This window comes from Leucoraja erinacea, chromosome 22 (genome assembly GCF_028641065.1).
Source record: "Leucoraja erinacea ecotype New England chromosome 22, Leri_hhj_1, whole genome shotgun sequence".
In the NCBI taxonomy this organism is placed as follows: Eukaryota; Metazoa; Chordata; class Chondrichthyes; order Rajiformes; family Rajidae; genus Leucoraja; species Leucoraja erinaceus.
Genome location: NC_073398.1, coordinates 32,223,150 through 32,249,008, shown reverse-complemented (window position 1 = coordinate 32,249,008; position 25,859 = coordinate 32,223,150). Strand labels below are relative to the sequence as shown.

The window sequence follows — 25,859 nt, the reverse complement described above, 5'->3', positions numbered from 1 at the left end:
AATGAGTGGCTGAAGTGCACACTTGCATGCATCATCCCCTTGCTAGGAGTGTGGTTTTTATGGTCTTCCTAATTATTAGGGCAAGTTTCCACCCCAGACAAAATGTCACTTCTTACAACTTTAGCATTGTCTGTGTGTCTGCATTTGCTTAAATATTGTTTTTCTGCAGCAGCCATTGCAGAACTTTTTTCAGAATTAAATTACCAATGCATCCATTTGATGGTGTTCACAGAACATACCATTAAATGGATGAACAATAATTCAATTTTTGTCATTGACAATTGAGTCATAAATCTCTTGAGATAGATGCAATGTTATATGTTAATGAGTGCAAATAATTCACAAATTAATAGAAACAAAGAAGCAGAATTGTCTTGATGCAGAGTCCCTGGGTGGGTGGTGGGGGAATACTTGGAAATGATCTGGCGTCCCATTGTGAGAATTATTCTCGTTACATTAATTAACGGCTTGAATTGGAAAATGTTGCTAATTTGAATTTCAGTAGGTGGTGTTGAAAGTTGGAGTTAACATTCACAAAGAGAGTTTGTGCACCAGGCATAAAAAGCATTTCACATTAGTTTACATCATGATTTTGCTATTTTAATTTTTCTCTATTCATTTAACATTTTCTCCCATTGCCATGATTCAAACAATTAGCAGTAAGTGTTGTACCATGTCATGTTTGTAGGATTAAAGGTCGTTTCTTTTTAGTCCGTCTCCATCCTTCAATAACAGAGATCGTCCCAACATCAAATTCTGCAAGTTGATAATGGTGCTACCATGATTGTAAAATGTTATGAGAGGACAATATTTTCAAGTACTCCTGAAAGAACTAATGGTTGGCGTCTGCAGTGGACAAGTAGCCATCTTATCCATTTGAGCTTTACTTTGAAAAGTCAGTAATATAGTTAGTACCTTTGTTACTTCTGACTTGTTTATCACTACAAGATTTAATATGCTTAACTAATGAAGCACTCACAATAGTGAGCTCCTAACAAGATGGCATTCATAACTACGAACACTTACGAGCAAACAATCTATGCATTGACACTAAACTACAGGCCACAAGCTGCAAGGTTAGGTGCTGGATAATGTAAAAAAAATAGACAGGACCCAAAAAAGACAGATTGTCAGAGCAAATAAATAGAAAAGTGGAAATAAGATATCCATGAAAATGTTCAGTTTAGTTTGTCACATGTCACTCCCAAGGACTTCCAATGTCGCCCACAATTTGACCTGGTTCAACCACATTGACATTACAGCCGAGAGAGTACACCAATGTCTACTACTTCAGAAGACTAAAGAAATTTATGTCTCCAATGACTCTTGCCAACTTACAGATGCACCATCAAAACCATCCTAACAGAATGCATTCCATTTTAAAGTGGCAACTGGCCTACCCAAGACTGTAAGAAACTGTAGAGTGACGGATAAAGCCCAGTACATCAGGCAAACCAGCCAAACTACCCACAATTCCATCGATGCTTTGCGCTGCCTCAAAACAGCAGCCAACTGTAAGGACTGCTCACCCTCTAGTCATTCTCTCTTCTCTCCCATCAAGCAGAAGATACAAAAACTTAAAAGCATGCATCACAAGATTCAAAATCAGCTTCTTTCCCACTATATCAGTCTCTTCAGCAGACGTTGTGTGCTAAGGATGTATTCCAATCTTCCTGGGTACCCGATGGTGCCCCTTACATTTTTTAACTGCACTTTCTATGCAGCTGTAATACTATACTCTGCACTTTTTTTCTTTTGCACTATCTGTTGAACATTTATGATATGATTGCAATCATGGTATGATCTACCTGGACAGCATGCAAATAGAAGATTTTACTACCTCAGTACATATGATAATAATAAACCAAAAACAACCCATCCATTTTTTCTTTTATGATATATCAGATCCTACAACTTGACATTCTAACTGCACTGCATTATATATCATTGTTAAAATAGGGAAGCTGCACAAATAACATCCTGATATATGAATACAGATTTGAAAATTGAGTGTTTGCTTTGAAAAGCAGCAACATCCCTTTCTGGTTGCATTATTATTCAAACTGAAAAATCACAAACTAAATTGGGTAGAAATGGCATATGTCCTTCTGCTTTGCTGCAAATAGGACAGTTTAATGTTGGGTGTATGACATAGTTGGTTTGCCAACCTATTTCTTGACTAATCCGATTGAATCAAAGTGATGTGTTTTAAGGGGGGGGGGGGGAGAAAGTGGTTATTTTTGAGGAACTACTAGCATTTATATTTGTGAATGTGGAAGAAAAGAATAATTCAAAGGCAGCGGAGAGGAAGAAGTCTCTTCCTAAACATGTTTTAAATTGACAGACTAAAGAGTCAGGACGCGAGCTGAAATTCAAATGAAGTCAGCATTTGAAAGAGTGTAGGATTATGGGACTTGCTTGAATTGTGAGCATTGTATTCAGGAATACCTGTATAGAATTTAGTATATGTAAACAGAACACAAGATTTAAATGTTCATTACACATACTAATTTATACTATTTTCCAAAATGTCAATGCTCATTCATAGAATTGCATTGGTGTTTGTTTCAAGATCCATTCTCATCATTCAACATCTGTGACCATATCCCAGTAGTTCATCTTGAAAATGAACTTTCTTGTTCCAACAACAAAATCATACACCCATGTAAAACAGGATCTTCCATTGTTTAAGTGGTGTTGCTAGTTTTTACATTCTGATATATTGGCGCTCTGATGCCAATTTTCCTAACCAATGGCTAAGAAAGTGACAAAATAAATAACATGGGAGGTGCAGCAGAATTCCATTGCCGAAGGAATATTTTGATAAAAGATTAATTGTGGCAGCAATACATCTTTAGAAGTGTTGTTGCCTCACATCATTATGTTTCCTTTAGATATGATTGAAATGTTGGAATGTTAAGTTAATCTCAAGGGGCACGGAGCCCATTTGGCGATATCGCTGACAGCAACCTGCTAGTTTTTGCGTGGGGCTGACAAATCTGGCTGTTCAACTGCAGGTGGATCCTATTGCCTGAACAGAAAACAGATGTGAGCATTTTTTTCTGATGGCATAAATGGAGCTCCATTTTGATAATGAAAGAACTGCACAGATCTTCGACCAACGTCTTGCAGTGTCCGAAGGAGTGTTTGTCTGCTGACTCCACTGGTCTCGTGGGCCGTTCTTTCGTGGGACTCTTGCTAGATTGAGCTTTTCCCTGCGTCAAGGGACCTTAAAAAGAGGCAAGATTGGTTAATTTTGCTTGAGGATTCCATTGCTATCTCCTTAAACAGATTGTAGAGGTATCAAAATCAGTTTGACTGGCAGAGATTTATTGTCTTAAATGAACGTGCTTGAGGTTAAGATTGTGACGGTGTTTTCTGGCTGAAAGCCTCTACTGTATCACAGGTTGTGCCGAGTGTACCTTGGACATTGGGACACAATATGGGTTAACCAGACACAGTAATTATGTTTTTCTCATTGTACTTAGTTCTGAAAACAAGTAATAAATTATGATGGAAATTAAACTGCCACTATTCAGTGATACAATTTTTCCATATTTTGCCAATATAAAAAAAAACTAACAATGAAAAGTCTAATGTTTTGACAAAGATAGTCTGCCTGGATCTTAAACCTGAATTATTATGATTTTTTAATGTTTCCTGCTCCCTCCCCCCCCATATTATGGCCCGAGTTCTTGATTTTGATTTCCTTCATAATGAGCATATAAGTTTGGAGGTTATGTTATACTTGTACAGGACAATGACAAGGTCACATTTGGAGTGTTGTGTTCAATACTAGTCACCCTGCTATGGGAAAGATGTTGTTAAGCTGGAGAGGTTGCAGGACTGGAGGGCGAGGTTTAGCAGGCTAGGATTTGGAGAGCAGGAGGATACAGTGTGATTTTAGAGGTGTATAAATTGATGAGAGGAACAGATAAGGGTAAATGTACTTTTTTTTTGTTTTTAATCCAGAGTATAGGAATCAAGAACCAGAGGACATACATAGGTTTAAAGAAGGGGGGGGGGGGGGGAAAGATTTAATAGGAATCTGTAAAGTGACTTTTTTACTCGACGATGGTGGGTTTATGCATCAAGCTGCCCGAGGAGGTCGTGGAGGCAGGTACTACTACAACATTTAAAAAAATATTTGAACATGGGTAGGAAAGATTAAGAAGGATATGGGCCAAACGCAGGCAGGTGGGACTAGTATAAGTGGAGCATTTTGATGTATGGGCTAGTTGGGCCAGAAGACCTGGTTCATGCTGTATGACTATCTGGGTTTTCATCTCATTTTGTGATTCAATTTCTTAGAATGGATAAGAGGCTGTGGTCAACTTGTGACTTTGCCATAACTGCTGTGACAGAACTGGAGGATCACTGTTGAACTGAATATGCATGTCTGAAATCTTGTGTGGCCTTTGTTTTATTTTTAGGATAACAGTCAAGCAACTGGTTGAGGAGTGCTTTCTTCTCAAATGTCTATATGCCAAAATGATAGGAAGTGATTGATATGGCAGTCTAATTTGACACCGGTCAGCTGTTTTGTGCATGGGTTTAAAAAAAAAAGTTACATCTATAGCTTGTGGCATTTTCTATTGAGAGAACGTAGTCAATAATGAGAGCACAGTTTGCAGGCCTACTAAAAATAAATGGTGTTGACCAATTTGGAGGCATAGTTTTTTCTGCAACGTTTAGTTTTTACTTGTACTTCGAATCAGATCCCATCATGGATTTTGTCCTCTCAACTGGTCTTGTTTTAGAAACTGCAAAAAAGAGAACCGTGCAGAGGATGCTGATTTGTTTTCCGTTGACCTGCTACTTAGTAACCATACACTTAAGCAGGTTTTCTGTTTTTTGGAAGCAGAATGTTGGCGAGAGCTATATTTACAGTGCCCTCTATAATGTTTGGGACAAAGACCCACCATTTATTTATTTGCCTCTGTACTCCACAATGTGAGATTTGTAATCAAAAAAAAATCACACGTGGTTAAAGTGCATATTGTCAGATGTTGTTAAAGGCCACCTTTATACATTTTGGTTTCACCATGTGGAATTTACAGCTGTGTTTGTACCTAGTCTTCCCCCATTTCAAGGCACCATAATGTTTGGGACACATGGTTTCACAGGCGTTTGTAATTGTGCAGGTGTGTTTAATTGCCTCCTTAATGCAGGTATAAGAGAGCTCTCAGCATTTAGTCTTTTCTCTAGTCTTTCCATCGCCTTTGGAAACTTGTATTGCTGTTTATCAACATGAGGACCAAAGTTGTGCCAATGAAAGCCAAAGAAGCCATTATGAGACTGAGAAACAAGAATAAAACTGTTGGAAACATCAGTCAAACCTTAGGCTTACCAAAATCAACTGTTTGGAACATCATTAAGAAGAAAGAGAGCATTGGTAAGCTTACTAATCGCAAAGGAACTGGCTGGCAAAGGAAGACCTCCACAGCTGATGACAGAAGAATTCTCTTTTTAATAAAGAAAAATCCCCAAACACCTGTTCAACAGATCAGAAACACTCTTCAGGGGTCGGGTATGGGTTTGTCAATGACCACTGTCTGCAGAAGACTTCATGAACAGAAATACAGAGGCGACACCGCAAGATGCAAACCACTGGTTAGCTGCAAAAATAGGATGGCCAGGTTACAGTTTGCCAAGAAGTACTTAAAAAAGCAACCACGGTTCTGGAAAAAGGTCTTGTGGACAGATGAGATGAAGATTAACTTGTACCAGAGTGATGGTAAGAGCAAAGTATGGAGGAGAGAAGGAACTACCCAAGATCCAAAGCATACCACATCCTCTGTGAAACACGGTTGTGGGGGTGTTATGGCCTGGGCATGTATGGCTGCTGAAGGTACTGGCTCACTTATCTTCATTGCTCATACAACTACTGATGGTGAATTCTGAAGCGTATAGACACCTTATCTGCTCAAATTCAAACAAATGCCTCAAATCTCATTGGCCGGCGGTTCATTCTACAGCAAGACAATGATCCCAAACATACTGCTGAAGCAATAAAGGAGTTTTTCAAAGCTAAAAAAATGGTTAATTCTTGAGTGGCCCAGTCAATCACCCGATCTGAATGCAATTGAGCATGTATTTTATATGCTCAAGAGAAAACTGAAGGGGACTAGCCCCCAAAACAAGCAAAAGCTAAAGATGGCTGTAATACAGGCCTGGCAGAGCATCACCGGAGAAGACGCCCAGCAACTGGTGATGTCCATGAATCGCAGACTTCAAGCAGTCATTGCATGCAAAGGATATACAACAAAGTACTAAACATGACTACTTTCATTTACATGACATTGCTGTGTCCCCAACATTATGGTGCCCTGAAATGGGGGGACTATGTATAAACACTGCTGTAATTTCTACATGATGAAACCGAAATGTATAAAAATGGGCTTGTACTAAAATGTGACAATGTATACTTTAAGCACATGTGATTTTTTTTATTTTGTCTATTACTCATCTCAAATTGTGGAGTCCAGAGGCAAATAAATAAATGATGGGTCTTTGTCCCAAACATTATGGAGAGCACTGTATCTTCACACCCATCACTGGTGATGTTGTTTTGACATACTGAAAGGTGGAGCAAAGGTAGCTATTGCATGAATACTTTTATTGTTTTGACTGTAATTGTTTGAAATTTCAGCTTGGCGAACAATTGTGACTTGCATGCAATGTGTATTATGTGGCATACAAATTAGTGGAGTCCATTACCTGTGGGAAGCTTGTTGCTAGTCATAATTTTAATTTGGATTCCAGGAACTAACTCTTGATATTTACTGCTGTTGCATCTGTTTTCTGTAGCTTGCATAACTGATCCAGTTGAAACAAGAAACATAATTCTGTCACTGGACCCTAGAAAGCTGATTTGCCATCGTTAACTGCAGAATCTTCAATGAAAGTTTTTAAACTGTAGTTTCCCATAAATTGAATTTGTCCCCCTCTTTCTACACTTCTCAATTTAATGAAATCCGATCAGCACAAAGTTAATTTCATTAGTTTGCTTTTGTTTCCAAGATGGTATTGTATATCTGGGCCACTGGCTTTGGAAATGTCTTTTGACGTTGTTTTTGACGCTTGATAACCGCACAGCAAGACCAGTACCACCGTGATCGAGCAGACCCAATTATAAAAGCCTGGGCCATTAGTCTAGCTAATAATTAGCTACATATAAGTGACAACGTTAATTACTAGGTTTCTACTAACACTAAATTAAACAAGACACCAAAACAAAAGCAATGAATGTCCCCCCTTTCAAAAAATCCAATTATGGGTATGAAGAAGGCAGGAGCAGTGGAGAAGGGCCTGCATTGTTCTTAATGCTTGTTGGTCATGCAACTGTGTCTTGGCGTTGTAGCAAAAATTCAGGTTGGACACAGCTGATAATCTTGTGTCCAAACAGCTGTTCTTCTGACTCTTCCAGCGTTAACTGAGACCAATGATTCTCAGCATTTGTTTCGCCATGTAAGATTTGGCAGATTTTTTTATTAACAGTGTTTGGTGTACAAGTTAACCTAGCCTTTAGCCCATCAATGCAGAAACATTATTAACACTCCAGTGTTAAATACTTTTTATAATTTTACTGTGTCTTCGCCCAAGCTATTGAGTTTTAGATTAATATTTTAATTATTAACCGTCTCTCGTTAAGCTTTAAAGATTAAGTCATTTGCAGGAAATTAATTCCAACTTAACTTGGTTTGGCATTGTGTGGTGCTGCTCAGTATTTAATCAGCCATTCAAGGTCAGTTGCAGAATGCCCTTTGAGTGGGGAGACGTTAAGTATGTTACTGCCACAGAGTAAACATATTACATCAAATCTATGCTAAAAGTGACCTGGGACAAATTGTTGCCATGTTGGGAGATTTTAATGAATTTGGAAATAAATTCGGTCACAAAATATTTTCTCCATTTTTGCCCAAATCTTGTCCGAAGACCATTATTATCCCTGACCAGGGCACTAGAACTTGCAAAGTTGGGCTCAACCGATAGCCGCTCGTTGCTTTAGTCTGGTTTTGGAACATTGAAAGCATTTATCTATGTAGTTTGTGAACAGTTGTTTTGACTAGCTAAGTGGTTGACAGCAGGATTTCCTTGAGTCTCCACAGAAAGCAATGCATGTTTTTTTTAAGTTTAGTTTAGTTTATCGTTGTGATGTGTACAGTGAAAAGCTTTTGTTCATGAAAACAACTTCTAATTACAGGAACCAAGCAACAAACGGGTCCGACCATTATCTCGAGTGACATCTCTGGCAAATTTAATATCGCCCTCAAAAAATGGAGCAGTCAGGCGCTTTGGACAAACGTTGCAGGTAATATTTATTTTCAGATGACTTCTTCTGCATAACCAGTCCTTGCATCTCAGAATTTGTGCAGGATAGTTAAATGCTTGATTAGAGTCAATAGCCCAATAAATTCCTCCATCCTCTGCAGATGTTAACCACGGATGTTGCCTGTTGGGTTGTCCAGAATGCTTCCACATGAGTCTTTTGAGGAATTATCTGTAACCTGCTAAACTGTTTTAAATAATTCACAGGCAAACTTGATTCTTCTGTTCTTTAGCTTTATAATTGCCAAGAATCTTCTTGATTTAATCACCCTCTGTCAGGGTAACTAAATCAAGAGAATCATTGGCTATGTGTAGGAAAGAACTGAAGATGCTGGTTTAAATCAAAGGTAGACACAATGCTGGAGTAACTCAGCGGGACGGGCAGCATCTCTGGAGAGAAGGAATGGGTGATGTTTTGGATCAAGACCCTTCTTCTGAAGAAGAAAGCTTCACTAGCGTTTTGCTAGTCTAGTATAAAACAAACACATTGTGCCTTTTGTACATATCCGTGCATCACAAGCCTAGTCGTAGTTTTTGCCGAAACTCTGAACCGCGTCATTGAACTCGAATCTCGTGAATGTTTAATTTGTTACCGCAAACAAAATTGAAATCTTTAACTTGCTGCAATTTCCAGTTAATCTCAACTTTGTACAATGAAAGGTTATCTATATTTGTTGCCCTATAATCAAGACATGTAGTTCTGCAATCGTGGCATTCCTAAGAAATCTTTTGGTGTAAACAGTTATGTAATAAAAAACAATTGTTAATGGGGGGAAAAGGGGTTTTGGGGCTAGAATGTTTTAGACTCGTAATAACAAAATCTCTCTTGAGATTTTCAAAAATGAATGTTATTTTAAATAGCAAAGAGTTTGTTTTGCATACTCCAAGCCAAAAATACTAAAGCCTGCATGTTATATCGTTCAATAGAATATCATTCAATAAGTGTCAATGGAGACGATCCACATCAATTTCAATGGCCACCTGCGATGAAACTGTTCTTATGGGACACTGGTGTCTGATTACAATGAGGCTGTTACATGGAAACACCCTGTACTGTTTTTCCCAAGCCAGCTTTGTTTCTGCTTGTCAATTTCCAAAACAATTTTTAAGTGGTTCCCTATTGAAATTGTGTTAAAACCAATTCAGCCCATGTGTTGCAGAAAGTGTTCCTTAATTTATCAATCTCGTTATAACCAATTCACGGTGTGAAAAAGCGCATTGCGGCAGAACTTCCTCTATTGGTAGTATAGAAATCCTTTAGTGAATGGTTAATTTCGGGAATAGTTTTGAGTTAATGGGATCTTTGGGCATTATTGTGCTTGCTTTCGAGGTTTAAATAAAAAACCTGTCCGCCCAAGTAGCGAGTTGCAGTGCCTGCAGCTCTTAGAGTTGTTGGCACCAAGAAAGTGCAGTTAGACAATTTCTAAACCATTAAATCTACAAAGCCTATTTGCTATTTTGAAGAGATAGGGCTTGAAGTTCAGACCAGTCGTCAAACATGACAAACTTAGTCGCTTTATTCTTGTACACACTCTCAGAATCTAACGGGTCCAATTTTTCTGTCTGCAGAGGTCCATCACTTTCCGTAGTGACAACAAATCTCCAGGTTGCCCTCAAAAGATGTGCAGCAAAGCTTCAGCACCAACCCCACCCAAAAGACGTAACAGCAAATTGTGGTCGGAGACACTTGACCTGAGCACAAAACAGAACTTCTCTTCAAAGGAAATTAAACGACAAGAGGTATGAAGGACGCTGCATGTAACACAGTCACATTCACATTGTTTAAATTTTACTCTTGCAAAATAGCTTTAATGCTTCATGAAAGGAAGATGACTTGAATTTATAATTCAAGGGTTTCTTTTAAAGAGCATTGATACTTATCTGCATTCAACATCTCAGGATATTTCCCTAACTGAGGAATTATTTAGAGAATTGTATAGACTGTATTCAGCAAATTTGGGGTCAGTCTCTTGTTTGGCATTCCTTGCTGTCATTTGTTCCAAAGTTCACAGATATGTTTGCTTTTCTCAGAACAGTTAACTCTGTCTATTTGAACATAACACCAAATCGAAAGGTTTCTGTATTTTAATTCTGCGCTTGTGTGCAAAGTGAGCTTGTTAATTGTGACTAGCTGCCAGAGAACATTATATACTTTCAACTATAATAAGTTCAGCTTTAGCCACTCTGCGTAAATTAGTTTAGTCCGAAATGAAAACATGCTATTCTTTGCGCAGTTGTTTCATGTAAATGTATTTCATTTGTTTTATTTTTCTTTCTCAGGCTATATTTGAACTTTTTCGAGGAGAACAGGATTTAATTGAAGACTTGAAATTAGCAAGAAAGGTCAGTGAAAACGAAAGCATAAAATCCTTTACTTACAAATCAACAAATAATCGAAGAAAAGCCCCCCCTTATATAAATACTTAAGTAAAAAAGGAAAACATCAACGAATAAGTTGCTGTTTTGTAAATGAAAAATGATAGTCATTTAGCCTGTTGGCTGGAAGTTATAAACAATAATACTAAAAAGAAAATCCATACTGTGGTATTAAGCACTATTGTTATACATTTTACAACATAGTAAAATCTAGTTGGATGCATTAGTACTATTTTTCCAATTAAAACATTTCTTTGTATTGCATTCATTGTTATTTAAACCTTGAGAGCATTGTGTAAATATTCAATGGACTTGTCTGTTTTACACAGGCTTATCATGACCCAATGTTGAAGTTGTCCATCATGACGGAAGAAGAATTAACGCAGATATTTGGAGCACTTGATTCTTATATCCCACTGCATGAAGGTGAATATGATTTGATGACCTGCCAATATGGGAATGTTGATAGTTTTAATAGTGCCGTTTATCATTTCCATGTGCAATGAGATTCAAGTCCAATGAAACATTAATTGATGATCTGTACAAGGCCATGATAAAGAGGCAACCAAAATCTGTTATTGTTATTGGAGTTTTACTGGCAAGCCTTGGCACACTCTAAATTATTCAAAGGGAGCCTAAAGGTTTTCTGATGAATTAATTTCTAATTCAATTGGTCCAAAGATAGTTTTGCATTGTGGACTTTATTGAACATTTGAGCTTTACCAAAATCATTGTTGAACAGGTGTTGATTATGACGCATCCTGATGACAACTAAATAAATGTACTTGTTTTCACCCAGAACTGCTAACCAAGCTTGCCAAAGTCACAAAACAAGATGGGACAGTGGAAGAAATTGGACACATTCTTGTGAATTGGGTAAGTTGTTTTAAAATCTTTCCAAGAGAAATATGCCTCAATATTTTTCAGAATAAATAACAGCTTTAATAGCTGCCATCAACAAAATAATTATTAGTATGACCTAGTACTTAATATAAATTGGAGAATTTAGTGTCACCTATGGATAAATGAAGAAGACTTTTTCTCTTGACCAAATAATAATGTATAAATCCCTCACGGACCTTTTCGTTAAAGCATTTGCTCTTTTTTATCCAGTTGCCAAGGCTCGATGAATACAAAGAATACTGCAGTAATCAACTGGCAGCAAAAGCGCTCTTGGATCAAAAGAAGCAGGACAAGAGAGTGCAGGATTTCCTTCAGCGCTGCCTGGAGTCGCCCTTCAGCAGGAAGTTGGACCTCTGGAGTTTCCTGGATATTCCTCGCAGCCGTTTGGTCAAGTACCCGCTGCTGCTGAAGGAGATTTTGCGGCACACGCCTGGCGGCCACTCGGACCAGAAGAATCTGGAGGATGCAGTAAGTGCCTGTTGGTACACTGTATTGCAGCACTCTGTTAGCATGAGGGTCAATTTTTCGACCATCCCAACCCATGCATCGTATTCTGAAGAGGGGGGGGGGGGGTCTCGACCCGAAACGTCACCCATCCCTTCTCTCCAGAAATGCTGCCTGAGTTACTCCAGCATTTGGTGTCTATCTTCCATTTAAACCAGCATCTGCAGTTCTTTCCTACACACCATGAATCATATTCTGCAGACTCAATTATAGAGTATGGAAATCATCGGGCCTAATTGCTCCTGCGTCTGTATCTCAATATTTAACGTGTACATGGCAGATTAAAATGCAAAATTATTCCATGTTTACAGAACGTGGTGGCCTCTTGCTGGAGAGTTAGTAATATTTCACTGGGGTGAGGCAAATCGTCACCTCATGACTATTGAATCAACTCTCCATTCTTCTAAATATCTGCAATTATTTTGAAATTCAAGATACTGATTAGGAGAACATTTTGTTTCCAATTTGTATTTTAATCACTGGAAATTTTTCAAGATGGTGCCTAACATTTTAATTAAATGCTATCAGAATGTTTTTTTAATCATTAAAGTACAGTTTATTATGCTTGCTTTGCTAATGGTTCGATGTTGCTTTCTAGATTGGCATCATTCAAACTGTTCTATCGGACATCAATGTGAAAAAAGGGGAGTCTGATTGTCAGTACTACATAGACAAACTGGATTACCTGGATGAAAGACAGAAGGATCCACGAATAGAAGCTAGCAAAGCCCTTCTTTGTCACGGGGAGCTGCGAAACAACAGGGGAACAGTAAGTTTAGTTGCCACTTATTGCATTTACTGTGGTATATTTAAGCGCAATGGTCCAATGGCAGCTAGGTACAGTTAAATTCATTTATTGAATAGATTTCAGTAAAAAATATACTATACATATCAACCAAAGCATGGAAACATTTTGCCCATTGAATCAAATCGAGCCATAGATCATCTGTTCAGACTAGTTTGATGTTATCCCACTTTCTCATCCACATCCTGCAGACTAGGGGGCAATTTACAGAGTTCAATTAGTCTACAAACCTGAATGTCTTTGGTTTGTGGGAGGAAACCAGAGCACCCGGAGAAAACACACGCAGTCACAGGGAGTATGTGCAAACTCCACATAGACAGCACCCAAGGTCAGATTGAACCTGGAGCTCTGGCGTTGTGAGGCAGCCACTTCACCAGCTGCTTCATTGTGCCACCCGAATTAAATACAAGTGCAAAAATAGTACATTACATTGAGACAACACACAAGAGCTGTCACATTTCTGGCTTAATTTTGTATGATTCAAATCCAAAGGTGTTAACAATGTAGGGTATTGTTCATAAAAGCTCGTTGTCCACGCGGAGCCACTCAGTTAGAGATGCAATGGTTGGTAGCCAAGTGATGTTGTCTATGTCCCCACATCACCAACAAACACAAAATACTGTTAACACATTTCCCACGGATTCATTACATTTTGTAAATAGGGGTGTCTGATTTATTCAAAGGCCTAAATGAAAATTAACGGTTTGGATTTTTTTTTCTCTCCATTCCAGAAACTATACGTCTTCCTATTCCAAGAAATTTTAGTACTGACTCGCCCAGTATCCCGTAATGACCGTCAGTGTTACCAAGTATACCGTCAACCAATGCCCGTGAAAGATCTTCTGCTGGAGGATCTACAGGATGGCGATACCAAAATGGGCGGCTCCTTCAGAGGTGCCTTCACCAATTCAGACAAAGGTAAATAAACTGAGTCTTGCTGTTGAATATGGTAGTTAAGTAAACCTCCCGCTTTGTATCTCCAAGCTGTCTTGCTACACTTTATTCAATCGAGAGAGAGTCAGGAGTGTTTTATTGTCATGTGTGCCAAGTAGAACAATAATTCTTGCTTGCAGCAGCATAACAGAATATGTTAACATAGCACTCTGTAAGTAATGTACACACATGCACACTTAAAACAAACAAAATAATTGTGCAAAAAGACAAAACCAATTTCCCCAAGTGTATGTGGTTTAGAGATACAATGTCCTCCATAATGTTTGGGACAAAGACCCATCATTTATTTATTTGCCTTTGTACTCCACAATTTGAGATTTGTAATAGAAAAAAAAATAACATGTGGTTAAAGTGCACGCTATAAGAATTTATTAAAGGGTATTTTTACACATTTTGTTTTCACTAGGTAAAAATAACAGTAGTGTTTATATGTAGTCCTCCCCTCCCCCATTTCAGGGCACCATAATGTTTGGGACACATGGCTTCACAGGCGTTTGTGATTTGCTCCATGGTATGTAATTGCCTCCTTAATGCAGGTATGAGAGCTCTTAGCACCTAGTTTTACGCCAGTCTTTCCATCACTTTTGGAAACCTTTATTGCTGTTTATCAACATGAGGACCAAAGCTGTGCCAATGAAAGTCAAAGAAGCCATTATGAGACTGAGAAACAAGAATAAAACTGTTAGAGATATCAGCCAAACCTTAGGCTTACCAAAATCAACTGTTTGGAACATCATTAAGAAGGAGAGCATCGGTGAGCTTACTAATTGCAAAGGGACTGGCAGGCCAAGGAAGACCTCCACAGCTTATGCCAGAAGAATTCACTCTATAATGAAGAAAACCCCCCAAACACCTGTCCGAAAGATCAGAAACATTCTTTAGGACTCAGTTGTGGATTTGTCAATGACCACTGTCTGCAGAAGACTTCATGAACAGAAATACAGAGGCTACACTGCAAGATGCAAACCACAGGTTAGCTGCAAAAATAATATGGCCAGGTTACAGTTTGCCAAGAAGCACTTAAAAGAGCAACCACAGTTCTGGAAAAAGGTCTTGTGGACAGATGAGACGAAGATTAACTTATCAGAGTGATGGCAAGAGCAATGTATGGAGGAGAGAAAGAACTGCCCAAGATCCAAAGCATACCACCACCTCTGTGAAACACGGTGGTGGGGGTGTTATGGCCTGGGCATCTATGGCTGCTGAAGGTGCTGGCTCACTTATCTTCATTGATCATACAACTACTGATGGTAGTAGCATAATGAATTCTAAAGTGTATGGACACCATATCTGCTCAAGTTCAAACAAATGCCTCAAAACTCATTGGCTGACGGTTCATTCTACAGTAAGACAATGATCCCAAACATACTGCTAAAGCAACGAAGGAGTTTTTCAAAGCTAAAAAATGGTCAATTCTTGAGTGGCCAAGTCAATCACCCAATCTGAACCCAATTGAGCATGCCTTTTATATACTGAAGAGAAAGCTGAAGGGGACTAATGCCCAAAACAAGCATACGCTAAAGATGACTGTAATACAGGCCTAGCAAAGCATCACCAAAGAAGACACCCAGCAACTGGTGATGTCCATGAATATCAGACTTCAAACAGTCATTGCATGCAAAGGATATGCAACAAAATACTAAGCATAACTACTTTCATTTACTTTACATTGCTGTGTCCCAAACATTATGGTGCCCTGAAATGGGGGGGATTATGTATAAACACTGCTGTAATTTCTACATGGTGAAACCAAAATGTACAGCGGCAAATAAATAAATGATGTGTTTTTGTCCCAAACATTATGGAGGGCACGGTATAATGTGGAAGCAGGCCCTTCAGCCCAACGATGCCTGACAATACTATTCTACACACTAATGACTATTTACAATTTTAACAACAAATTAGCTTACAAAACTGCGTCTTTGGAGTGTGGGAGGAAACCCACGCAGGTCACACGGACAATGTACAAACTCCGTACAGACAGCACCCATAGTCAAGATCGAACAGAGGTCTCTGGAGCTGTGAGACAGCAACTCTCCTGTTTGAGCCACCCTAAGTAGTTCAGAGCGCATTTAGAGGTTGTGGTGTTTAATAGCCTGATGGGAATTGCGTTAGCTTCATCTCTGTTCAGACATTTCAAGAAATGCGATGAAGGTTCTCTGCTTACTGTTTGGCTCGTTGAGAAACTAGGTACACGTTTAAATACTTTAAAATGGATAACAATTTTATCGTTACATTTGCCTGCTCAAGACTTTTGTTGTAATGCCTGAAAAGTCTAGACAATGCTAATCCTGGCACAGATCTGTCAAGAACCGTGTGATGGCTGTCTGTGCACCAGTCTACCCACATTGAACAAAGTCACGCACAGGCGGCCTCCCAAAAGAGGACAGTCATACTCATTTCGAGTGACCGCTGATGTTGAATCTTTTAACATTTTATGCAATGTCACTAAAACTTTCTTATGTTTTATCCACAGCCAAAAACATCTTCAAAGTTCGTTTCCAACATACAACGCAAGGACAGTCATCTCATACGCTGCAAGCCAATGACATCTACAACAAGCAACAGTGGTTGAATTGCATACGAAATGCCATTTCACTCTACCAGCCAACTCCTTGCCCAACAGATCACAAGGAGCTCTCTGAATTGGTTGAAGAACCCGGGCAAGGCTCGCCGCAAACCCCAGACCTTCCAGAGGAAGGGCAGACGCCCACCCCCTCCGAAGGACAGGAGATGGCAGATAGTGGTTCAGAAACTGGCTCTAACATGGACACAAGTGATTCTGAATCGAGCAGCATGAGAAGCAGCCTAGAGAGTGAAGACTCAGTGGAGCCGTGTGATTCCATGTCGAGAACCAGCACTGACATGGACGAGAAGCAGGATCAAACGACAAAGAGAACAGAAACATTAGTGTGAACACTTCTGTTCTCGGCTGTGACTTTATTTATACTTCTGTACAATGTTTGTACCTGTGGTGAAGCACTCAGATTAATTTGCCGATCTTGTTTTGTTACTTTTTCTTGCTCACTCGCTCCCTATGTGAAATTTTATTTTTGGCAGCTATTAAATCCAGTCATCTTTGAACTACTGGTTCTTCTCCAAAATGACAAAAAATCTCTTAGTAACCCAATAGTAGTGTTTTAAAATTACTGGGTTATTTGCTGTAATAAATTTTGGTTTAAAAACCTTGTTGCAGTCTTGTAAATGGCATCTACTGTCTTAACCAATATTTTTGTATTGTACATTCCCTTTGGCCATCTATGTATCCTGCAGGTATTCTAAAGTTTAATATTTTTTGTAGTTCAAAACCTTTTTTGTTACATTTAATGCAAAGAGTTCTCACATTAATATCATTTAGAGGAGAACGGTCCCCTCAGAGATAAAGTACTATTTGATTTATTATATATACTTTTTAAGATTATAAAATGTGTCCTTTTTTTTTGACGTCATGCAATTCAGTCTATGAGCCATTCCTGTAATTGTGTTGAATACCATTTGTCTGCTGTACTATCTTTTTGTCAGTGCAAGCATGTAAAAATTGTTTTGTGCTTTGGACTACTACGAGAGAATTGCCAAGGAAATATTGAAAGATGCCAGTAAGTTGCAGAAGGTTAGAAGAATGTGTATCTAATGGATTTTGAAGTAAGTTGCTTGATGGGAAACAATTAGCAGCTGGCCACGACGCGACTGTTTGAGAGAGTTCGCAAGTGGCTGCAAGGTTTAAACATTCAATCGTGTTGCCCTATGGCAGGGTTGGATTGAATTGGGAACATTGAGTGGAACAAGTGCTGTAAGGTAGTCAGTGCTGAAAAGGAGTTTGGAAAGTGACTGTGTATAAATTACACATGACAAGGTGGTGAAAGATTGATGGGCATTTCTCTAATGTACAGATTGGATTCAAATGTACAAATAAACTGGAAAATTGTAATCTGTAAAAATCTGTCTCTTGCGTTTAAAAATCTGTACTAATAGATGCATGTACTCGTACCACATGGGGAATAATTCATCTTTAATATCCTGTCTCAACGCTTCATCCCAAATGTATTCACATTTAAATTAGCGTTTAAGAAAGAAATGCAGATGCTGGAACAATCAAAGGTAGACAAAAAATGCTGGAGAAACTCAGCAGGTGAGGCAGCATCTCTAGGAGGGAAGGAATAGGCGAGAGAGACCCTTCTTCAGTCTCAATGCTGTTTCTCCAGCATTTTTTTTTTTTTTTGTCCACCCCCCATTTAAATTAGCTTATTATAAGCTATGGTTTCATTAAACCCCTCTAGTTTCTTTACATTTTAAAAAAAAACTTTGATTAAGGCTCTTTCAATTTTAGAATACAGCTATACCTTGCAGAAGTCCATTGTGCTAGTGCCAATTATTTGAAATAACTCTCTAGTTCTGATGCCTGCAAAATGTCTCTCCGAGTACGATCCAATTTCCTCTCACAAAGGTAGCATTGAGTCATTTGTTTCAGTCATTACTCTGTTTAATTTAATAGTTGCTTCAAGGCTGTTCCTGTGATTATGCGGTTCCTGACATATTTTAAAAAGCCTATTTACCATTTAATGCCATTAATTATTGTGAGCACATACTAAATCTCATACTTAGTGGGGGGAAGGGAAGTGAAAACTATTGTTACTGGAGCCCTGACGCGAAATTACAATTGTTTAGTTTATTACTGTCATGTGTACAGTGAAAACCTTTTTGTCGAGTGCTATCCAGTCAAAGAAAAAAAAATGCATTAATATAATCAAGCAGCTCAGTGTACATGATAAAGGGTATAACGTTTAGTGCAAGATCAGTGAAGTATGATCAAAGATAGTTCAAAGGTCTCCAATGAGGTAAATGGGAGGTCAGGGCTGCACTCTAGAGAGGATGATTTGGTTGCCTGATAACAACTGGGAAGAAACTGTCTGTGAATCTGGAGGTGTGCGTTTTCAGACTTCTGTCCTTGCTTGAGGGGAGAACGGGGAAATGACTGGTCTTTAATGCTGGTGGCCTTGCCGAGGCAGTATGAGGTTTAGATAGAGTCAATGGAAGGGAGATTGGAAGCATTCCTCCATGCAGGCAATTACTGCCTCTTTCCATTTCATCAATTCATTCCTGCTCTTGGTTTATGGCAAATTGGGTATTTGGACCCAAAATGACACTGACAACACAGAAGAATCTGCTTTCCATGGTTATCAGTAATTTGCTGGACCTTGTTCTTCCTGTTCCTTGATCAGTCATTCTTGACTTACATCGTCAAATAGACCATATGCTGACTGATAAAGATCTCAAGACTATCTGTACTGAGGTTTGATGTGGAGCAACATTAGTCTCAAGTTCATCTCTGAAATGCAACGAAGGCCTTGGATGCATTAATTAAGGCAGCCTTCTAAAGAGGGGTCCAACAATGGTAACTTCATGGGGCTTCCCTGGTATGTCCAAGAGGGATAGTAATTGCCAGGAATACCCCCACCCCGTGGCTTGAAGATCAGTTGACTGAAATGGCTGGATTTATGTCTATATCTTCATTGTGCATGAACTCAAATGATGGAGCAGTATCGGCCACAATACGTAGAGAAACAAGGAACCGAATATGCTGGTTTACCAATGAAAGAGGCACAATACTGGAGTAACTCAGCAGTATCCCTGGAGAACATGGTAGGTGACGTTTTGGTTGGGACCCTTCTTCAGACTTCAAGTAGGATTCTGACCTTTATTGTCACCCAGTCACTATACGTGGCCTTTTTTTGACTTCACAAACGTCAATTGAGGATCGTGGACCACTTTTCAGATTTGTGTGTGTTGGAAACCTGAGGGAATTTCGCAAAAATCTGAAGAAAGGGTCTCGACCCGAAAAGTCACCTATTCCTTTGCTCCACAGATGCTGCCTCATCCGATTTTCCAACATCTGCAGTTCTTTCTTAAACCTTACTCCACCCTAGTCATTTAACCAGTTCCACAGTGCAGCAGAAAAAATGTGCAGGAAGGAACTACAGATGCTGGTTTACTCCGAAGAAAGACAAAATGCTCAATGGTCAGGCAGCATCTCTGGAGAAAAGGAATAGATGACGTTTCGGATTTCAAGAAGGGTCTCAACCCGAAACATCACCTATTCCTTTTCTCCAGAGATGCTGTCTGACCCACTGAGTTACTCCAGCTTTTTGTGTATCTCCACAGTTCACACTGTATCCCTCTTGGGATCACACCTTCCCAAGCTAACAATAGGCCTACCAGGGACCACCCCACCTGAGGTTATTTGTGGCCAGCCCTGATTGCTCCTGTATTCTCTAGCCTTCTGCTCTTCACCGCATCCCCTACTTACAGTCTGAAGAGTCCTGACCCAAAATATCACCTATCCTTTTTCTTCAATGATGCTGCCTGAACTGTGTGACTGTTGGTGTAAACCAGCATCTGCATTTCTCTGCTTCTACCAGGTGCAGACTGATGTTGAACAAACCTTGCATTGTCCCATTGTTTTTCTCAATCTTTCTCATAATCATACAGCATGGAAACGGGTCTTTCAGCCCAACTTGCCCATGCTGCCCAAGATACCCTACCTCCACGAGTCCTACCTACTTACGTTTGACCCATATCCTTCTAAACTTTTCCTAGCTATATACTTGTCCAAATGTCTTTTCAATGTTGTGATAATTGCCTGTTTCAACTATCTCCTCTGGTAGCTCATTCCTGTACACATCACCCTCTGAGAGAAAAAGTTGCCCCGCGGGTTCCTAATAAATCTTTTCCCTCTCACCTTAAACAATATGCCCCCTGGTTCTTGATGCTCCTACGCTGGGTAAAGGACTCTGCATTTCCCCTATCAATTTCCCTCATGATCTTATTCACCGCCATAAGCCTCCTGCTCTCCAAGGAATAAAGTCCCAGCCTGTTAAACCTCTCCCTTTAGTTCATGCCCTTGGGTCCTGGCAGTATCCTCGGCAATCTTCTCAACACCCTTTCCTGCTTGACAACCCCTGCTGGGTAATATTCCCTATAACCGGGTGACAAAAACTGAATGTGATGCTCCAATGTCTCCTACAACTGGAACATGACTTCCCAACTTCTATACTCCTTACGAAGGAAATCCCACAGCCCAACTCAAGAACTCGGACCATAATCTGAAGGGGAGGGGGAGGGGGGAGAAGCAAAAAATAAATAAATCCAGGTTTAAGATCTAGGTGGTGCATCTTTGTCAAAACATTTTTAACTATCAATTTTTCAATGTCGGGATTTTTTTAAAGTGCCAAAATATGGAAAAATTGTATCACTGAATACTGACAGTTTAATTTCCATCATAATTTATTACATGTTTTCAGAACTAAGTGCGATGAGAAAAACATGATTACTGTGTCTGGTTGACCCATATTGTGTCCCAATGTCCAAGGTACACTTGGCACAACCTGTGATACAGTAGAGGCTTCTATTGTTACACCTTCTCATTGAGGTGCTTCCAACGTGCCTTCTGCTGGCATGAAGCTCATCTAGAGGACAAATGGGAAACTCTTGAGCTGAAATTGTAGTTCCTTCTGCAGTTATACAGAGCCCTAGTGAGACCACACCCAGAGTATTGTGTGCAGTTTTGGTCCCCTAATTTGAGGAAGGACATTCTTGCTATTGAGGGAGTGCAGCGTAGGTTTACAAGGTTAATTCCCGGGAAGGTGGGACTGTCATATGCTGAGAGAATGGAGCGGCTGGGCTTGTACACTATGGAGTTTAGAAGGATGAGAGGTGATCTCATTTAAACATATAAGATTGTTAAGGGCTAGGACACACTAGAGGCAGGAAACATGTTCCCGATGTTAGGGGAGTCCAGAACCAGGGGCCACAGTTTAAGAATAAGGAGTAAGCCATTTAGAACGGAGACGAGGAAACATTTTTCTCACAGAGAGTGGTGAGTGTGGAATTCTCTGGAGCCAGGTTCCTCTGGATGCTTTCAAGAGAGAGTTAGATAGGGCTCTTAAAAATAGCGGAGTCAGGGGATATGGGGAGAAGGCAGGAACGGGGTACTGATTGTGGATGATCAGCCATGATCACATTGAAAGGCGGTGCTGGCAGGAAGGGCCAAATGGCCTGATCCTGCACCTATTGTCTATTGTCTATTGAAATTGCCACCACTCCAGAACCAAGGTCACTCTGATTCCATTTGTCAAGGTTGCAGTGTGTAGATGATACTTGTACATGTACACCTTTGTATCTAGAGCCACAAATGACCAACTCCTTCACTGAAGCAAATGTGAAAGTGGGACTTGCATTTATCGTTTGCAAAGTAAGAAGTTCTTCAGCCAGCTGTCCCTGCTGCACAACAGCGCATTTACTTTAGTTAGACTTTAGAGATACAGTGCGGAAACAGGTCCTTCGGCCCACCGAGTCCGTGCTGACCCAAGATCACCCTAGCACCATCTGACACACTCCAGGGACAATTTACAATTTTTTTTACCAAAGCCAATAAACCGACAAACCTGTATGTTTCTTGGAATGTGGGAGGAAACTAGAGCACCCGGAGAAAACCCACACGGTCACAGGGGGAACATGCATACTCCGTACAGACAGCATCCACAGGATCGAACCCCAGTCTCTGGGGCTGTAAAGCAGCAACTCTACCACTGCCACGGTGCCCCCCCCCTTCAATCATTGCCCATATCTTAGGGACCATCTCTCAACAAACATAGATTCCTCACCACTGTTTAGGTAACGGCACAGCCCTCAACTAAAAGAATGCACACAGTGGATGAAACCAGGCCCAAAGAGCATGGTCTGCATACCAACAGGGTACCTCTGCCCACTTGTAGACTTCCGAGATATGGATTATTTACAGCAGGCTCTTCTGTGCTCTTTAAACTATCACCAACATCTTCCAAATTCACACTCTCTCAGTTCTGATGATGAGTTGTGACCAACAACATTAACTGTTTCTCTCTCTCTGCAGATGCAGCCAGACCTGCTGAGTATTTTCAGCAGACAATGATGTGTAGGAAGGAACTGCAGATGCTGGTTTATACAGAAGATAGACACAAAGTGCTGGAGTAGCTCAGCAGGTCAGGCAGCATTTCTGGAGCAAAAGGATGAATGACGTTTCGGGTTGGGACTCTTCTTCCGACCCGACTTGAAATGTCACCCATCCTTTTTCTCCAGCGATGCTGCCTGACCCGTTGAGTTACTCCAGCACTTTGTGTCTTTCTTTGAGCATTTTCAGCACTTTGCTTTTGCCAATACTTGGAACTCGGTCTAATAGTGTGGTATAAATGAAACATTCGAGCCAAGGACATCTTGAAACAAAAATATTTCCAAATCGAGAATAGTAGTGATCTTAGTTTAGTTCATTATGGTCTCGTGTACCGAGCTGCAATGAAAATATTTTTGTTGCATGCTACCCATCGAGGGGGATCTACCACAGTCGCTGCCTCAAAAAGGCTGGCAGCGGCATCAAGGACCCAGACCATCCTGGCCACACACACATCTCTCCGCTGCCTTCAGGTAGAAGGTATAGGAGCCTGAAATCTGCAACATCCAGGTTCAGGAATAGCTGCTTCCCCACAGCCATCAGACTATTAAACTCAACTCAAACAAAATCTGGACTTTAACAGCGTGCTTGCGTGCGTGCGTGTGTGTGTGTGTGCGCTAATCTGTTCTGTATCATTTATGCGTGCAATATTCTGTTGTGCTGAAGCAAAGCAAGAATCTCATTGTCCTATCTGGAACACATGACAATAAACTCTCTTGAATCTCGACTCTTAAATCTTGATTACAATCGAGCCGTCCACAGTGTACAGTTACTGCATCTTATATCCCTTTACATCTACACTGTCCAAAGCAACAAATCTGTTTGTATATGAAGAGTTCTTCAGCAACAGTGGTCCTTAAATTTCCTCTTGAGTTAAATAAATAATAGCTGACAGAATTACGTTAAAAGTGCTGTGTTAAGATTCCAGCCGCCTCTGTAACATCTGAAAGAAGCCAGAAGTTAACATCTGTATACAATTTACATTACATTTGAAATGTTACACAGATTTGGTGACATTCTGGACCTAGCAACAGTTAAGTTAATTTGGCACGAACTGCCTTCTGCAAATACCTTCTGTGGAGTCAGAGTTCCAGACAAGAGCTGACAAAAATAAACTATCATTATTCTCCTTTTAGACCTCCAGAAATACTTTTAAAATATAAACTCTGATGGAATATAACAAATCTTCCGGCCAACTTGCACATAGCATGCATCTTCAAATCATGTCATAAATGATCAGAGGGGAGCAGCTATTTTTAATGATGCTCATTTAGGGTAAATGATACAAGGATGTATGTTATTATTTTTGTAACTTGGATCAGTTCTCTGTTCCCTCACTTTAGAGTGCATGTGAACAGCAGTCTCTCATGGAGTGTAAAGGGCATGTTTCACTTTCACGACCTAATTCACGACCTCTGCCGAGTTTGCCCTTGACTCATACTCGCAGCATGGTCGTCACGAGGTCGTAGCAGGTCGTGATGCTAGTCGTAGGTACTCGTGGCATCAAGTAGGTCGGGGCGTTTTTCTAGCCTGATGAAAAATGTCCACGAGTAAAAAAGGTCGTGAATTAGGTCGTGAAAATGGGACAGGCCCTTAAAACTTTAGGTTTAAAAACAGTCATCATATCCAAATGGTTTTAGTGATAGAACATAGGACAGTGCAGTCAAAACAAGGAACTGCAGATGCTGGTTACCAAAGGAAGACACAAAGTGCTGGAGTAACTCAGTGGGCTAGATAGCAACCCTGGAGAACATGGATAGGTGATGTTTCAGGTTGAGGAAGGTTCCTGTTGCGAAACATTACCTATTTATGTTCTCTTGTGATGCTGCCTTTAGACTGCAGAGATACAGCCTGGAAAAAGGCCCTTCGGCCCATTGTGTACGTTGCCAACCAGCGACCACCCCGTTATTAACACCATCTTACACCCTGGGGGCAATTTTTACAATCAGAGCCAATTAACCGACACACCTGTAGGTCTTGGAAGTTGTGGGTGGAAACCGGAACACCCGGAGAAAACCCACGTGGTCACAGGGAGGACGTGCAAACTCCGTACAGACAGCACCCGTAGTCAGGATCGAACCCGGGTCGCGGGCGCTGTGAGGCAGCAGCTCTACCGCTGCACCAATGTGCCACATGCCTAACCCGCTGAGTTACTCCAACATTTTGTTGGCCCCTAGGCCCACAATATCTGCGCAAAACATAATGCCAAGTTAAACTAATCCTCTTCCCGCATGTGATCCATCACCCTCTATTCCAAACTTCTGCATGTGCCTATGCAAAACTATCGTAACTGAATCTATCACCACACCTAGCAGTGCCTTCCGGCACTCTCCGCCCTCTCTGTGGAAAAACTTCATCAGTTCATAAGTGATAGGAGCAGAATTAGGCCATCGTCTATTCCGCCATTCAATCATGGCTGGTCTATCTCTCACTCTCACCCCCATTCTCCTGTCTTTTCCCCCATCACCTTTGACACCCGTACTAACCAAGACTTACTTGCCCCATACATCTCGGTTAAAGTTTAAATGCAATGAAGTGGACTGAAGGATAACCATTGGCCAGGGTGACAGAATAACTACCCCTTTACTCACTGAAATAAAATGAGCAGGTTGTTTTCACATGAAGGAGGGGCAGGATGTAAACATGGAACACTGCAGCATTTTTCTGAGTTCTCACAGCAGTCCTGGCTTATACTTCTGAACTTGCACCTGTGAAATGAACCCACAAGCTAGACACTAGTGTTCATGAGGTCATAAGGGATAGGAGTTAGTAGATTTAGGCCGTTCGGCCCATCGAGTCTACTCCGCCATTCAATCATGGCTGATCTATCTCTCCCTCCTAACCCCATTCTCCTGCCTTCTCCCCATAACCTCTGACACCTGTACTAATCAATAATCTATCTAACTCTGCCTTAAAATTCCTGCAATGAATTCCACAGATTCTCTACTCTCTGACTAAATAAACTTCTCCTCAGCTCCTTCCTAAAAGACCGTCCTTGAATTC

At 40.3% G+C, this 25,859-nt stretch overlaps 1 protein-coding gene across 3 annotated transcripts in view; it reads left to right on the top strand.

Moving 5' to 3' along the window:
• The window catches only part of net1 (neuroepithelial cell transforming 1), an 86,047-nt gene extending 68,236 nt beyond the window's left edge, over positions 1-17,811 (top strand). For all 3 annotated transcript variants that reach the window (XM_055653419.1, XM_055653418.1, XM_055653420.1), the window contains 9 exons: positions 8,207-8,314; positions 9,901-10,071; positions 10,612-10,674; positions 11,037-11,133; positions 11,507-11,583; positions 11,821-12,078; positions 12,713-12,883; positions 13,651-13,837; positions 16,350-17,811. In XM_055653419.1, the coding sequence (XP_055509394.1) occupies positions 8,207-8,314; positions 9,901-10,071; positions 10,612-10,674; positions 11,037-11,133; positions 11,507-11,583; positions 11,821-12,078; positions 12,713-12,883; positions 13,651-13,837; positions 16,350-16,789 (1,572 nt within the window). In that variant the 3' untranslated portion in view covers positions 16,790-17,811. The remainder of the gene's footprint in view (positions 1-8,206; positions 8,315-9,900; positions 10,072-10,611; positions 10,675-11,036; positions 11,134-11,506; positions 11,584-11,820; positions 12,079-12,712; positions 12,884-13,650; positions 13,838-16,349) is intronic.
• The last annotated feature ends 8,048 nt before the right edge of the window (positions 17,812-25,859 follow it).